The following is a 17,495-nucleotide window of genomic DNA, read 5'->3' on the forward strand; positions in this document are numbered from 1 at the left end:
TAAAAAAAAAAAACAAAAAAACCAAAACCCTAGCTGATGAGAGATGCTGGAAACTAAAGGCAAATTAAAATCAAGCATGTTTAGAAGCATTTTGTTTTGGACTCCTTTGGATGTAATATGTACTACAAGTGTTCAGATGCTTTTATTTTTTTTTTTAAAAAAAAAAAGGAGAAAAACACAAATAGAGCACCATTGTGTAAGTAAAACAAAGGCTTGAAATATCTAAGACTACTCCACCGAAGTCCATATTAATTAAAACCTAAACATACTGTGTGGTATAAGAATGTCAGGCACATGTAATCTGTTATCAGTTATATCAATTAGTAACACTGTTCACACATTTACCATAACAACACTGCATTAACATCCTGCATGTATTTTACATAACCAGCAATTGGATAAAAAGGCTTGTGGTGCCTCTGAAGTGTAGGAAGTAGTTTTACCAGCATGCATGCCAGATTACAAAGTGCACCATCAACCCATGCTTAATTACTTTTACAGGAAATGCTATCTCAAAAATCAGTCATTCTGCTACACGACCATTTATACCAACTAGTTGAATTAGCCAATAACTCTCACCAACATCTTAAAGCACAGCACTAAACCTAGTGGAGGTGACGGCGTCCTCAAAGAGGAAAGACTAAGCACTCTTGGAATGTTTTCACAATGTTTTCATTCCACCCTAAAGTCATGTGAACTTCATTGTGGGACAAGCGGTTACACTAACTGAAGTAAAGAGTTAACTATTTCCACCCCATGCATTACAGTAAGCACACCGGGACCAGCTGGTACAGCGATTCAGCTTTGCCAAGGCCAGCTCAGGCCCTCTCCTTAGGCAGGGGGAAAAGCCTATTTCAGCCGCGTTCCGTTTCGAACGGTGTATGTTGTTGTCAATGCATTGACCTATCAGTTCTGCCAGATACCGCGACGGTTCTGCAATTTAGCAAGGCAGAGGATAGCGATGTTTGGAAGAAAAAAAGGTCTGGAGACAGATGGAAACAGGCCCACGTTACTGGAGTAAGCGAGTATACATCAGCGCGACACCACGTAGAAGCTTTCTGTGGTTTCCAGAATCTCTACCAAGCTCTCTACCGATAAATGGATGTCCGAGTCTGCACGGGAACGAGCCCAGGCTGGGCGCTTGCCTGATGAGTATTCTCTATTGCAAAGTTCAATCAACGGTAGAAAACGCTGACACACAAAAAAACCAAAACCAAAACCCTGTACCTGAACAAGATAAATCGTTACACAAAGCACACAGTTCCACTTTCCAAGCCATAACCGATTGACTTTTTAGAAGAGAGGCTGGGAAAGTTACCTTGCCACTGTTTTGGCACAGTGTTCTTAGTCACACCATTTCTGTTGTTACACAAGTTACGTGAAATTCCGGTAACGATGTAGTTGGGCAACAAACTTTTGAAGCCAGGTGAAGCTGTACCTGCTAGTGCTGCAAAATCTGCTGTGTAAGAAGTGAGTTTGCTGTCCTGGTGCCCAGCTGGGCATCGCACAAGCTGCATACTCAAGCCTACGTTAAACTACAGGCACGTACCATTGTCTTTGGGATTCAAAGCTGGGAATAAAACCTCCTAAGTAAAACCTATGAAGGGTTGTTTTATTACCTCCCTCATGTCAGGAGGAGTTTGAGCTTTTACCATCAAAACCGCATCCATTTTAGTAAGGGCATCGATCTTGAACGGTCACTGATAGCTGTTTAAAAAAAAGGAAATACCGCAGCCTGTGCAAGTTCATTATTTGGCCTCGTATAATAACAATATGTCACATTAAATCTGTAGGCTTTAAAAAAAAAAAAAATCTAAACTCTATCCAGGACAGTAATTAAACAGCAAACGTCACCTTGGCAGGATCTATCGCAAGCTTTCTACAAGTTCCCAAGAAGCATCAGCTACTGTTTCCCCAGTTGCGCTCGGGCTTCTTCCAGGTTTCCTTGTGCACCAACACAGAAGGAGCCAGCTCAGGACCTGCAGCACTGCAAACACCGGTTAACCGACGAGCAAAAGCTGGCAGATAATTGTATGATGCTTTTGGAAACCTCATTAGCGAGTAGTTGGCATTCCTTAATATTTATTTTAAAAGCAGCTGAATCCAACAGACAATTGCCCATCAAACAGCAGTGAAATTATTTGCAGTAATACCTGTATGAGAGCCACTACCATGTTTACAGTCTACCTGAACTTTTAAGAAAAGTTATATACATTTGTAAAATTGTTTTTGGAAGTTTTGCAAGTAGAAACTAGTTTTAATACCAGACTGTAAAAGTGGCACCTGTCCTCGCAAAGGTGTTGACTAGGAAATCAGTTCAAAACACACTTCTATGGAAAAAAAATTTTTAGAAAAAGAATATTTTCTTAAAATTCCTTAGTAACAAATTTCCAGAATGATTCACTCAAGGCAGCTGTGAGTTTAAAAAAAAAAAAAAAAAAACCCATAAGTGCACCACTAAAAAAACCAACCAAGTCTGCAAGATCCCAAAGAGCTGCTCACTTCAGAAAGTAACAAGAATTCCGTAATAGTTCTGTTAACGCAGACAGATCATAAAGCAAAATGCTGAGGAATTCCTGTGACATACAGTATAGCGTGATTTTGGTCCTACACCACAGTCTGCTGTTAGTAAATGTATACTTCTCCAGCACAAGATGCGCCTTTTTCTTTTTTTTTTTTAAAGTGAATTTACTGTGATTGACTGGTACATTTATTGGCACCTTCACCATTACAGACGTGGCAAGATTACAGGCACAGTCTGGAAGTACTGAAATTTAGGATTACAAACGTCAGCAACTTGACAAATAGTTATCTTGGCCACAAATCTGTTTTGGTATATCACAAGATACCGGGCACTTACATTTACTACCTGACCCAGAGATACCCAGACTCCCCATAACTTCAGCTGAGGGCAGATTAACATTATCTTCCAACCTGATGATTTAAAATTCCCGTTATCTTTAAAGTCAGTCAGTCACTTAAGAGAAGCCAATAGACTAAATTCCCCTTTCCAAAACTGCCAGACCTTCAGACTCCCCAGAGAACATCCATTGCAAGCACAGGCATGCTGCCAGGCACCAAAAAGTTAAGCAACCTTCCCGGGTAGTTTCAAATGGGCATCAGTCGCTTGATTTTCCTATATCTACACTCAACTGTACTCAATCAGAACCTATCATTTATAAGCAACTGACATCAAAATCAGAATAAAATCGGGAACAGGAGAGGAAATGGCTATTTACAGTGTCAGAGCTGCAGAACAAGTAGCATCTAAATAAGCCACCATGGTACAGACCTCTGTGACCACAGGAGAACAAGCGAGTCGCGGAGTTTATCGTATGAAGTGTTGAAGGGTCACACAGGTAAGTAAGGTTATTTGGTTCACTGTAAGGTACACAATTCCTTTTATAACTCACACTGCACATAACTGACAACAAGCGCTTTTGGTTGTGGTATGCTTTGGCAACCCCCTAATTTGGAGGGGGATTAGAGGCGATTAACTGCACATTTAAATCTTCTTAAAGAATCTAAGCGAAGTCCTCCCGAATGTCTCGGTTTACTGTGATAGTTGAGCAAGCTTTGCAAATGCACTGCTTTCTGCGCACTGAGCGTCACGCCAAACCATTCTGTTAGTGCAAATCAGCTCGAGTTTGTGACGGGCCAAAACTACCTCATTTAGTTAGAGCTGAATTGTCAAAAGGAAAAGCACTCAGCCACTTAATGACAGCAATGCAGGTCACTTGGTTTCCATACCCAAGGACTGCGTGGAATAGCTGATGCGAAAAGCTGCAGTAAGGAAGCTAATACTTCTGGAACTGGATTTTTTTTTTTATTTTTTATTTTTTAATTATTTTTGCTGTTGTTGCAAGTCTGCCTGGCGTTAACTCCTTGGTGTTTGGAGGCCATGACTGCCAATGGACGAACCAGGAACCACTGGCTTGAAGGAAGAACCCCCACAATTAAAAATAGGCAAGCAGGTCAAGAAGTGAGCGAATAAGGTGGTAGGTATTAACTGGGAGTCTCCAGGGCCTTTTTAAAAAAAAAAATTCAAATGCCTTCCATTATAAAAACACATACATACTATTGGCTTCACTTTATCTACAGTAAATTCACAAAAACATTTAAAACAGCAATCTAGTTAATCCACTACAAAACTCAGAAGTGACATCTCGGGTTAAAAGCAAAGCTATAAATGTAGTTCCTTAAAAAATGCAAACATATTTCTTTACATACAGACAAATGTTACATGATTGGCTGCTATAATGTGTATATTCTGTTATGTACAAAAAAAGTACAGGATTAGCAGACTGAGCACAAGCAAAAACCCTTCAAGGACAATCTAACCAAACCACCAAAAACAAAAAGACTGGCTCTTAGTTTGTCGGTCACCATGATTATGTGTGCTGGCCCCTTTTAAAAAGTCAGTGATTTCTTCCCCCCTCCCCTATTTCTTCACTTGATTTTTTTTTCTAGTTTACAGAAAGCCTTTTTGTGTAATAATCAGTGAATAGAAAAACTTCACCTGCAAATACAAGGTAGAAATGTTATTTCACAGCTATAGGCTGCAGCATTGATCTCTCCAGATCTCAAATGGAGAATGTACATGTTTGGCTCCCAGTTAATTCCAGATTCTGAGAAAACTGTCCCAAGACCCTGTAGCTACAGCCATGCCGTCATCAGTAACACCTAAACAGCTGACACGGTTGTCATGGCCAGCAAGGACACCTGGAAAAGAAGAAGCAACGAAAGTTAATATTCAGAGGATGTCAAGGACTTCAGCTGGTACTCTGCTCTCCCAGCTAAGTCTTCAAATTTGCTAAAAAACATGTAATGCAAGATCTAATCATCCTTTTTGTCTTTACCCTCAAGAAGTATATATACATCACAACAGCCATATCAAGAAACTCAACAATGAGGTTTTTAAAAATATGCACACACAATATTGCCTCCATTTTTCGCTCTGCTCTTACAACTTCTCCTTCTTTCTGCCCCAAAGACCTCCTCATCCCTAATCAGGCTCTCTACTGCTTTTTCCCCCGTTTTCAGCAATGCTGTCCACAATTTCGGCCATCAAGTACTTCCAAAATCATACATGATGTCTTCTGACAACACCCTGGATACAGGAACTCAACTACCTTGAGTTTCCCATGTTTTGCAAACCCTAAAAATTAAAAATTTCCCATGTATTGTGTCAGACTATTAGAAAAGCAGCACTGTACCCTGCCTCTTCCCGCTTTGTTTTTGCTTTCCTTCTACCCATTCTTGCTCTTCTCTGCTCTCCCAGGTCTACTAAAACTCAGCCTGTCCATGTCCCTTAAGGAAAAGGATGTATTTGCAGTCTGAACAGCAGAATCAAGGTTCAAAGCTGAACCAGGCCCCATCATTTAAATTACTGTATGAAGTGAGAAAGATGTAGCCATGCTATGAACACGCCATCTATCCTGACAGAAGTGACTAATTCAAGGACTATGTGTCCACTTCCCCTCTTTTCCCAACAGCAGGAAATGATGGTCCTCAAAGCAAAAAGACAACTGTAACTTACTACTATCTGAATTACTTTCTTCAATGGGTGTGAAAGTCAATGCAAATGTATAATTTCGTATTACTTAATTTCATACACTTCCGTGAAATAAATTTTTTGTAGATATAATGTAATTTTGGGGCTGTTCCTTAGCCTCAAGAGCTGGTATCTTCCAGCACACAGATACATAATGGCCAATACCCAAGAACAGGAGTACTTCACTGACTGAAGCACTCACTCCATACATCATATAGATGAAACTGTAGTGCAATGTAACAACTGGAAGATATAACCAAATGCAATAAAATAAAAGGATGCCATTCCAAAAAAAAAAAAAAAAAAAAAAAAAGAAGCCCACAAAAAACAAACCCCCAAAACAGTGTTAAAAGGAAGCAAGCAGATTCCATAACATCAGCACTAGCATTGGCAATGAACTGGCTCTGCATTTTGCGCAGATTTTGAGTATCCATCTTCTGCTAACTGCAGCTCATTGCCGTTACATGTACTCACCTGCTCTCTCCCCTTTCAGAGTATCCCACACGTTGCAGTTGAAGTCATCATAACCTGCTAGCAAGAGGCGACCGCTTTTGGAGAAGGCTACAGAAGTGATCCCACATATGATATTGTCATGCGAATACATCATTAATTCCTGATCTGCACGTAGGTCAAAGAGTCGGCAAGTGGCATCGTCAGATCCAGTGGCAAATGCATGTCCATTAGGGAAGAACTGGAAGTTTTAATTAAGAGACAGGGGTTTGACACCAGAAAAATACATTGTTCATGCATTATTTCAAAAACATCACAGGATTATTTTGCCAGGGTGACCAGCTAAAGGCAGAATGATTGATTTAAAAAAAAAAGTCCGCATGTTAAAAAAAGGCATATACACAGCTATGCAACAAAACGCTTTAGAACAGTACTGGTAACACGTGAATCACTGGAATTTTACCCAGACAGTAAATTCCTGGCTGTGGGCCAGGAAGACCTGGGTGAAATGGTGCACGATGTTCCATCTTGAGCTGGTCAGCCAGGTTGGCTCAGCCAAGACAGAAGACTGCAAGCAAGCAATTCAATTTAAAAAAAAAAAAAAAAAAAAAATCTATTCCAAATCAGAGTCATTCTTACAACAGCCATATGGATTGAAATGGGAATTAAAAGAGCTCAACACATCTCAGGATTCAGGTCTAAGTATAGGAACTGCGTTTTTCTACTGGTCATGCTTCTGGTATTTTCTCAGCCTTAATTTTTCATGTTTATCAAAACCAGATGCAGCTTAAGACTTAGATTTCATTCCCTATTTATCAGAGATTGTATCTTGCAGATCAGAACATAGTGTTACTATGACAGAGAGGAAATATTATCCAGTTTATAAATATTACAAAATGATTCCAGGGATGAATTTTCAACATAAGTACCGATTTTAACTTTGCCTTCCAGAATATTTCGCTGAAAGCTCTTTTCAACAGGAAGTACCACGTACGTTTTTTTGTTCAACAAAAAACAAACTTTAAGATGAGAATGCTTGGCTATTTTGCTCCCTTTTGGTATACCGCATTTATCTACAATTTTCAGTTTTTAACACATTGCTACCCTGCAAAAAGTTTCCCCCCCTCCTCTCTTTGCTTCTTAAAAAAAGTAAGGTCTCAGTTACTGAACAAAAACTTCACTGAAACAATTCCAAGAACACTTCAATGCATCATAGATAACTGTAATAATAATTCCGTTATAAACTAGATCGTAAGTTATTAGACAACCTTCTTCATTACATACAATTTAACAGTCTCTACCCTAACAAAGTAACTGATTTTCAATCAAGGTAACCCAGTAGACTATAAGCTGAAATCATGCAACTATAGCTTTTATCCTCCCCCTTTCTTCCCATGTGGAAATACAAATGATCACTTACACAAACTGCATTGATATCTGACACATGCCCTGTGAACGACTGCCTGCACATTCCATCTCGAATATCCCAAAGCTTCGAGGAGGCATCACAGGCACCCGAAACAAAAGTCCTCATATCTGGACTTAGAGAGAGACTCATCACATCGCCAGTATGCCCAGTGAATGTGGTGGTCTGTTGACCAGTTTCAATATCCCACAAAGCGCTGCAGATAAAGTGACAACATTAACACAATGTATATGGTTATTTGAGAGTTTAAGTTTTAAATACAAATTAAGGCATTGGAGAGGGGGAAAAAAAAAAAGGAATTAAAAAAAGGAATTAAAAGGGCGGGGGCAGGGGGGTAGCCAACAGAGCTCAAAAACTCACCAAGTGGTGTCTCCTGAGCTAGTGACAATTTGGTTGTCATCTAGAAAGCGACAACAGGACAAGTATCCTAAAAACAAAACAGTGACGTTAGTTTCAGACCCAGGAGTGATAACTGAAGTTTAAAATCCAAGAGCAGTGGCTGAAGTTCTCCCACAGCTAGTCTGTAACCAACAAAATTTTCACAGTTCACAATACACCTCAAAGCAAGATTGTTTCATTTGGTGCAATAAAAAAACCCAAAGCTGAAGCAAGAATATGGCTGACCTGTATGCCCTGGCAACTCTCGGCTCACTCTCACGTTGCCCTCCCTGGTTTTTAAGTTGTATATGGAACAGATGTTGTCCAATCCACCACAGGCAACGTAGTTTCCAGACGGTGCGTATGCGCAAGTCATCACCCAGGAGGATCTCAAAGGAATGGCGTGCATCTTCAGAAAGACAGAGCTCGTCAATGCTATGTCACACGTTAGTTTTCATTTTTCACTGAGGTCATTCATATCAGTTAATGAATTATAGCATTAAGCACACCAAGTAGATTGTGTATCGTAAGTTTCAGTATTTTGATTTTACAATGAATTACAACCCATTTCATATTTATACACACATACATATGAGGATGAAAAATACCTGTGGTCTCCAGGGTAGATATACAGAACTTCAGTACAACATTATTTAATAGCAAAGCCATTCTAAACTTAAACATTTAAAACATTTATTTATTCTACTTAGATTTCTTTGTCCAATTCTTCTACATCTCTGAACTACAGGTTATAAAATGGGATGGCTGTACCCATGGAGACCGGACAGTTTACAGAAGCAGATCACCACTTCACACTCTCCCTGAGCATTCCTCATTTAACAGTTGGGTTCCCCCCCCTCCTTTTTTTTTTCCTCCTCCTTTCTCTGCCCTCAAAAGCAAAGCACTCTTGTAAATTCTGAGGTTGTATATTTCTAGAATTTTAAACCAAATTCGTTTCAGAAGCAACACCACACGGGCAGAGAGCAATAGCTACAAGCTACTGCACTAGCAAATTAGAGTGAACACATTACATATTACCTAGAACTATTGCTTCTGAGACACAGCCTACGACACATCACTAGTAATCAGCTAGTCATGAAAGAAAAATATAAAAGATTATGTCTGAATTAGAAAAAGACTGCTTCTTTTCATTTTTGCCTTGCAATCATAGAAAAAAATACGCAAGCCCCCTCAAGCACACAAATTATGCATGAATTATTGATATGGATTATAAATAACTCTACCTTATTTGTTGTATAACTATCCCAAATAATTAATTTTCCATCTTGAGAAGCACTGACTAGTAGCCTAAATAAACACAAAATAAAAACACATTAATATAAAACAAACAAACAAAAAAATCTGAAAAGAGACATACATCATGCATGATTACCAAGTGATCCAGAAATTTCAGAATTTATTACCCTCTGCCTTTTTTTCTTTTTTTTTTTTTTTCCGGGGGGCGGGACGACACACATTTATTGGAACAAATCTGCCAAGTTCTATATATTACCTGACCGAAGAATCATGTGTCCACAGGGACTCATGATTAACAATGGACAAAACCAAACAACTTACTGAAAACACATTTTATGAACTCTCTCCACAGCTGCTTTTATTTTTCAAAGACTATTAACTATACAGCTACATAAAAATAAACAAAAAATTTAGGGGAAAATAAACCTGATTTTAAGAGCAGATTCTCCACATATTTCTTTCTGGACTACATGACAGAGACAGTAGCCGTGAGGCACTGTTAACATCTGACCATCAGTTGCTCTCAAGGCAGCATAACAAAACGCCTTCCTAGAAGCTAAGTAACTTTTCCCGCTATGTACAAAAGGGATCTTTTCGTCAATTAAATAAAATTTATCCGTGAAGTTTTTAAATCTCTGTTAACACAGAAATTACATAATTATTCAACGTCTTGGAAAATACAATATCCATCATTCCAAAAATATGCCTCACCACATACCCTCCTCTGCTTAAAGAGACTCGAAGAACTTAGTTAAAATGTCTGTAGTAAGAACAAGCAAAGTACCTCTCCCTTCAGTCACGGCTTCTCTATTACCACCACTATGTAATCCTCACTGGTTTTAAAAAGGCAAACTATAACTAAAGACAAAAAACGTACCGCAGTCGTGGTCTGCGATCCCCCTGCAAGGGCACCAATACCATACCATATGGCTCCCAAAGTCTGATAGTAATTCTGAAGTCAACAATATGATTCCTAACCCTTAAACTGCAGGTTTAAGGATCACTTATACAAACCTTGAGTCAGATCCCCAGTGCATAGCATAGATTTTGGCTAAGTGACCTCTAAGCGTACGCCTTGTTCGCATTTGAATTCGACCCACTGAGTCCAGACTTGTTGTGATCTAAAAATAAACAAAACAAATGCCTGAGACACAGAGAACTATTTTTAATATACAAGATAACGAAATACATTTGAACTTTGATAGAAAATAATTTATCCTGGCATGCAACATAAAAAAAAGGATACTAGTGTACAACCCACGATTAGGTCCATGCAACACTGAGGAAAACAGATTTTACAGAAGATACACTAACACACGGCACAATGGCTATACCTGAAACTTCAGAAAGTTTTTTTTTTAAATAATACCATGTAATACTGAGGCTATTTCAGATTATCAAATCCGAAAGTTTTCAATTAAAACCAATGGAAGAAAATACTCCAATATTTACTGCACTGTTACTCTTTAACGCATGGCAGAACTTCAAATGTAAAATACTTTTGTTTCCAAAATACAGCTAGAAGACATTTATTTAAGTCTTTCTAAATATACTAAACACAATAAACACACTCTATTTAAAAGGTAAACTGGAAGCAGGACCCATTAAGATGGTGGATTTTTTTTGACTGGTTGGGGTTTTTTGCTGTTTTGCTCATTTGTCTGGGTTTTTTTGGTGCGGTTGTTTTGTTTTGTTTTAAATAACCATATAAATACACAGTACATTTCCAAAGGCTTCTTTCATTTTATTCTTTCAGTTGCTAAACAGGAACATATTACAGTCATAAATTGTAGGGATTTTTATTCTTTTTATATACCAAGTAACAGCCTATACACAGAATCGAGAACATACCTGAGCAAGAGTTGTGTCACTACATGCTTTCCTTGCATCCTGAAACAAAAGAATGGAACAATTGGAATCTAAAAGGCAACACTGAGCATCAACTGAGAGAAAACATCTAAAGGAAAAATAACTCTTAAGCCAGACTTCACCACACTCAAAAAGCCACAAGCCAACAGCAACTTACATGCCAACATGCCTTCTCTCGCCCTAATATGTGTTATTATCCAAGGAATCTAAAGCACTGGCACGCAGGCTGAGGGGTACTGGAGGAAGAGGGACCTAAGAAGGGCCATGCCCCAGCAGCCTTTGAGTCTCCCTTTCTACAGAATATGCGATTCAAAGGCATTTGGAGCCACCCTGACGTCCCAGCGCCTCCTCTCTTCCCTGTATTCCTTCCCCAGTGGGGATGGGCTTGCTCAGGGTGTGCTGAGCACCAAGGGAAGAACCGATCCACCTGAAAAAGCAATCCCATATTATACATGATTCGCACGTGCTCCACGAGGCTCTTGTGTCAACCCCCTTGCCATCACACGTGGGATGATGCTAGCTACGAGAGGCAGGATGAAAGTTAGCAGGCAGGTTCTGGAGAGCAGGACAGAAAGCAGGCTTACCACAGCTTAAGCTGCTGATGCACTTCATACAAAATGAAGGAAAAATAAAATAGTCAACTAACACACTCATTCATTCAATGGAATGGATGGTGCTCGCGTCTCCATACAGATACTCCCATCTATTTTTTTTTTCCCACCATTATTTCAGACTCTACGGGCATATGGCTTTCTACATATTATTCAACCCTATCTAGAAAACAGACTTGACTTTGGTTTGTATAATCAGGGTAACAGATTGGACACCTGACACAGGTGAGCACCACTGAGCCTAGTTTGCAACACTCCAGTTTTGCAAAACCTGGTTTCAGTTGCAATTGCGACTGCACGGCACTCCTGCAACTCAGGCTCCCGTCTTCAAAAAAGAAAAATAGGCACGCAGTCAGCAACCACTTCTGAGAAGCACAGTTTGAAGTAATTGGCTTAGAATTAGACAGGAACTGCACAGGACAAGTTAAAGCTAAAACTATCAACAGCAGTATTGAAGGATCAGCCACAAGACCCTCTCTAACTCCCTGCAATTTCTCCAAATACCTTCCAACTTCTGTAACCAATGAAGCAGGCATCCCACAAATGACAGATGGCCACCTTCACCCCTAATTTGTGTGTCCCCCTGCCCCAAGAAAGCGTTCAATCTGTACACTAATGGCAACGTCCTCTTTGAGAGAAGGAACAGAAACATTTACTCACACATTTTGGAACTGCATCAACACATTCAGACTAGGATCTTGAAATTTTTCAAGCTCTTGCTTGAGAGTTACTTGACATTGTAATTTTAACAATTTTTTAGCACATGTTTGTTTTGACCACCCTTTATAGCTTTCCTCCCAGAAAGCAAGCCTGAGAGTGGATTAAGTCATCTCAACTTATTTTTAAAATGTCTGAACTGTAGAAATATTTATAATATGTTGACGTCTGGAATCAGGAGGGGTTTAAAATACCAGAGCAGCAAATCCCCTTGCACTTGGGACTTATTTCATCCACAGGAAGAAACACACTAGATTTTAAACAACTTTAATTGTTTAGTTGAGCTGAAATACTTGAAGATGTTCAACATGAAATGAATTCTGAATGCAGTCTGAATGAAACAAAGCGATTTTTCTTAAAGAGCTATTAGCAACACATATACTTGAGTCTAATACTTGCCATATGATTGGCAAAGTTGCAGGAAAAGCAAAGTTTCAACAGGCTATTTTAATGCTCACATTTTAACTGTCATTTCTACATATGCATCATCATAACAGAATCATTAGTGTCATAACATAAAAAAGCTCCTCTATGTAATTGTCAATTTTTCTCAGTTCATGCAGTAGACAATGCAGAATTTGTGAGAAAAATCTATCCGCTCGATCAATGTGCAGCCCCCACAATTTCTTAGCACACACGCTTAAGATTTCATTTTTTTTTCCCCAAAACTAGTGTATTTTTTAAAATATAGTTTCTTATTTGTTCAAAATGTCATTCAATTTCAAATGACACTGTGCCAAGTATGCAACGCTTCCAAAAATCATATCCTGAATTTCAATTCTCAAAGTGAGGACATGCATCACATGTAAACTTTATTATAGACAGAATTAGGAATCTAACCATAAAGCCATCCTGCTATCTAATAGTTTATTGTTCACTGATGTTTCAAATCTCCTGCACTAAAAATTCATGCAGTCTTATTTTATCCCTCCAGCATAGTCCATCTGTGTACAGAACAGAGCTACAGCTGTAGTAACTGCATGGGGAGGCAAAGGTACTCATATCACCTAGATATTGTCAAAAAAAAAAAAAAATCATTAAACATTTCTAAAACACTGCAGACTACAAAAAGTCTATTGGGAAATTGAGAGCTATGCATCCCAGTTTATTCTGCTTTAGGAAGCTGCCAGGCACAATCTTAACGGGAACTCACTTATAAGCACAAAGCTGATTTTTCATGATTATATGGTTAGAGAAAATATTAGGCAAAACCCAAGAGCTGTAAACAACTAAGATAGCAAACTGCTAGCTATATATAAAACATCAAATGCTGTTAGTGACCTCACCTCTTTTTTGGAGTGCATCAAAAATAATTCCTGAAAATGACCAGCCTGCTAGATATTCTAGACACTTTAAAAAAAAACTTATTTTTTTTTAGATCCTGTATCTATCCTCTAACCCATCCCAAACAAAACACCTATTTAGAAAGAAAACTGTGCAATGATTTAATAAGCAAGATAGTCACCTATACAAATATGAAACTGAATTATTTGGTCAGAAAGTTTGTTGAATATTAAGTCATCCACAGCATTTTAAATTGCGTATTAATCTGAAGTTAAAATTAAGCATAAGGTATCCAACCCTGCACTCAGGTCCAGAGGCAAACACTAATTGCCAATGCTGAGCCAAAAAACTCCAACAGCAAGAGCCAGTTACTCATGGTTACTCAGCTACATCTGTATAGATCCAGTTACAAGTTTGGGTCATAGAGTTACAAGGGAAATGTTAAATCGACCTAAAGCCACAAAATGGAGTCCTTATACAAAGGGCCAATCAGACTTTTATGCTCCAAAATTTAAAAAAACCCAAACATTCCTGCAACACAGTCTAGCTCTCTTACCTGCCTGTTATCTCTTTCTTCACACAACACAATTTTGCATAAAACCAGACCGACTGATTACTAAAACTGAATTAAGACTAACTGGCTCACCCCAACATAATGTAATGAGAAAGTCTTTACACATCAGGCAGCAGCAGAACTGAAAAATTACGTATACCTTCTATTTGTGCAACACCGTAATAAAGCTTAAATTTAAGAAAAAGTATTTTAAATTAAAATTTACTTGCATTCCCCTACAGAGCTGCTAGCAGAGGTACCTGGTGCCACAACACTGACAGATCCCCATCACGCATTTCATTAGTGGTTTAAGTGTAAATGATAGGACACAGAGCTCTCCTTGGATGCTGCTGAATGAGCAGCCAAGAAAGCAACATTTGCCCCCAACACGACTAACACATGAAGTGTGTGTACTGCATGGCTGATACTAATAAACAGCCTAATGTCCACTGCGCTAAGCAGCGGACCACCACAAAACAACGGCTGCCAGCAGATGTCATGCTAAAAAAGTCAGCGTGCATGCAACATATTCTCAGAAACCTGTAGTCTTACCCAATAGGAACGTTTGCAAATAAGACATTCCCATATAAATCACATTTATGAATGCTTCATGTTTAGGAAAAGGAAATTCTGATGAAGAATAAACAGACTTTGAAGAACCTTATTATACTTCGTACTTTTCTCTCTACTAAAAACTGCATCACTGAAATATACAGGCATGTTGCAACAGATTCCTGGTAAACTGACTTTGGGCATGACAGCTCATACTTGTTTATCTTCAATGAGTAATTTCAACAAAAAATTAGCACATATGGGGGGGGATCCGCATTTTAAAAAAAAATAAATTTGACAGGAAGCAAAGAAATAGGGCTTGTAGAAATGACATCCACCCCTGGAACGTTATCTCTCACACTCCATGCTTTGCCCTGCATGCTTAACAAGAATGGCAGCACAGTGGTCATTTTTAGCCCCGAAAAACTTTTTCGATACCCTTAACCCCAACTTGCCGTACCTAGGTTCTAGAAGTTTGCTGCTCCCTATTTTTTTTTAATCCAAAATAAAAAAATTGCAGAGACACATACACCCCTAGTAACAAAATATAGCAAACTTCAACAGGAAATAAAACATTTTGTTCAAGAAATATTATGAATGCATTGCATTATACCAATGGCTTACTTTTATGATTTTTAAACAATATTCTGAAAATACTTTAAGCTCTGCACAACTTAAATGGGAGCAAGTAATAGATGCAGTCTTTACACTTTTTTCCTTTAAAGGAGGAACTTTATCATGAAAAATAAGCAATTAGCAATTCTTACTCTGATTTGGTTTCGCAGCTGCTCTGCCTCCTGCCGTAACTGTTCCAGCTCACTCATCTTCTTCAGTCTCTATTTCTCACACTCTACTGGTGAAGAAAACCTGCCAGGAAGAGGTAAGAAAAATAAGTTTCAGTATCACTTTCTCCTCTATAAAAAATAAAACAAAAAACCCCACGAACCTGTATTTATTTGTTCTGCCTTTCGAAAGGCTTCCAAATAGATACTCCCTTTAGTACATTGCCTAATAAATATGGCAAGACCTAAGTTATTTCAATTCCTGAATCACCATGCAAAGCAGAATTAATGAAGTATATTTTGGATATCGAAGCAACTGTCAACAGAACCACCCACTGTACTTTAAAAAACTGTTACTGAATGCATTTGTAGCACCACTCTTCTCACCCACCCGGAAACCTCTGTCAGACTTCACCCCAAGATGGCAACAGAGAGCAAAGACTGCAGCCGTCGCCTCAAACAGACTTCTGAGCGCAACAGTGCGACGATACAAGCGCCTTTGCACATGACATCCAAGGCGGTTTGTGTTTTAATGAAAGCTGAAAATTTTCAATCCTAGACTACAGCTGAAATAGCAGGTTTTCTACGATTTTTTCCGTATTTTCCTTGGGCAAGGCACAATGATGTTTTCATTTCAAAAGCACCCACGCAGTGAGAAGGGATAGTAAAGACGGAACCATCCCTGAAAGCATCCTCCTGCTGGTACAGCCCACAGCAGCCTAAAGCACTTCTCGTCTGAACAAGGACTCAAAGCAACCTTAATAAAAAGATCAATAAACAGTAAGACCACAAGCAAAAGTCTTTCAGGTTAGTAATTTTTTTTTTCAATCAGATTTTGTATCTGATTTTTTCAGTGTGTTGAGCAGTTTCCTCAGATCAATTTTCCTCTTTATCCCCAGTGCAGCCAAACACCACTACAGACCTCTGAAGTCTATTCACATACATGTAGACTTCAATATCCTTGCAGTGAAAGGAAAATAAGCTAGTAGCTTGCTCACGAACAAGCCAGGCACTTGTACTTTTTTCATGACAGAAAAAGCACACCATTCTGGTGGCGGTCGTGGTCCCACAATGTTATCTAAAAAGCCTAAAACACTTCTATCTTATAGAAGAAGAAAGACCAAAGTCAGACTACTACTCACAAAATGAAAATTGAGGGAGGAAGGAAAAGAAGTGGGGAAAAGAACATATTCAAAACATTATTCTAAGCTTTTTATTTAAGCGTGAGAGACAATACAGTAGTGTCCCCCCCCCCCAGTTTAGTCCACTGAAAAATGGCTAAAAAACAGGGGAAGAAAGGTCACAGTGTGTCTGGTAAGCTGTAGACCCTCTAGGGAAAGCCCTTTATTTGGTCTACCTACTGGTTCTTTGTAGTTCTGTAGTGATGTGCTCTGAAAGAGAGACTCCGGAAGGCTTTTTTCCATCTACAAAGCATGACACTTCATAGATGTGAAGAGTGAAAGGTTTTGGTTCAAAGTAACTTACTAATAGGATAATCACCCTTGGAGTAACAGCTTACACACATCTGAGAGCTACGAAACTTCTCACTACTCAAGAAAGAAAGTGTATCTTCTACTCTTTTCTCTTCCAATCTGAACCTCCATGCTTTCCACAGATATCACTGCCAAGTCCATTTCAGAATAAACCACATACAGAGACAAACTGGATCATCTCCAAATCAAAATACATCCTAATTGGTAAGAGCACAATGGTGACTTAAAAGGTCTAACTAATATTTTCAGCTATACATAAGCAAACTATGAAGTTCACACCTTTTCCTTCCTTAAACATATGCTCTGTTGGATTACAAAGACAGAATATTCACATGGATTATAATAAGAGGTTACTTTTTTTACCATCATCTTCCTATTTCAGAAGCCCAGACTATTTAATATTGCTTAATGCACAGCAGGCATAAAATAGAAGTCATCAACACTCATGTCCGATTTAAAAAAAAATCAAGCATTAAAAACTGTAATCGTGTTTAGCATGCATGCTCATCACATGCCTTTATAGTCTTCAAAGTTTAACTACAATTTTAATATATTTGATTGGAATACTA

The 17,495-nt window shown here is 38.7% G+C and overlaps 1 protein-coding gene across 1 annotated transcript in view; it reads right to left on the reverse strand.

The window, feature by feature from the left end:
• Positions 1–4,583: 4,583 nt before the first annotated feature.
• Positions 4,584–17,495, reverse strand: part of GNB4 (G protein subunit beta 4) — a 28,594-nt gene continuing 15,682 nt past the window's right edge. Inside the window, exons 2-10 of the mRNA XM_075716263.1 lie at positions 15,419–15,518; positions 10,917–10,955; positions 10,080–10,186; positions 9,053–9,116; positions 8,055–8,217; positions 7,791–7,857; positions 7,425–7,626; positions 6,029–6,245; positions 4,584–4,722 (exon numbers count right to left, since the gene is read on the reverse strand). Of these exons, the coding sequence (XP_075572378.1) occupies positions 4,616–4,722; positions 6,029–6,245; positions 7,425–7,626; positions 7,791–7,857; positions 8,055–8,217; positions 9,053–9,116; positions 10,080–10,186; positions 10,917–10,955; positions 15,419–15,475 (1,023 nt within the window). The 5' untranslated portion in view covers positions 15,476–15,518 and the 3' untranslated portion in view covers positions 4,584–4,615. The remainder of the gene's footprint in view (positions 4,723–6,028; positions 6,246–7,424; positions 7,627–7,790; positions 7,858–8,054; positions 8,218–9,052; positions 9,117–10,079; positions 10,187–10,916; positions 10,956–15,418; positions 15,519–17,495) is intronic.

The sequence above is a fragment of the Pelecanus crispus genome, chromosome 9 (assembly GCF_030463565.1).
Source record: "Pelecanus crispus isolate bPelCri1 chromosome 9, bPelCri1.pri, whole genome shotgun sequence".
Lineage (NCBI taxonomy): Eukaryota > Metazoa > Chordata > Aves > Pelecaniformes > Pelecanidae > Pelecanus > Pelecanus crispus.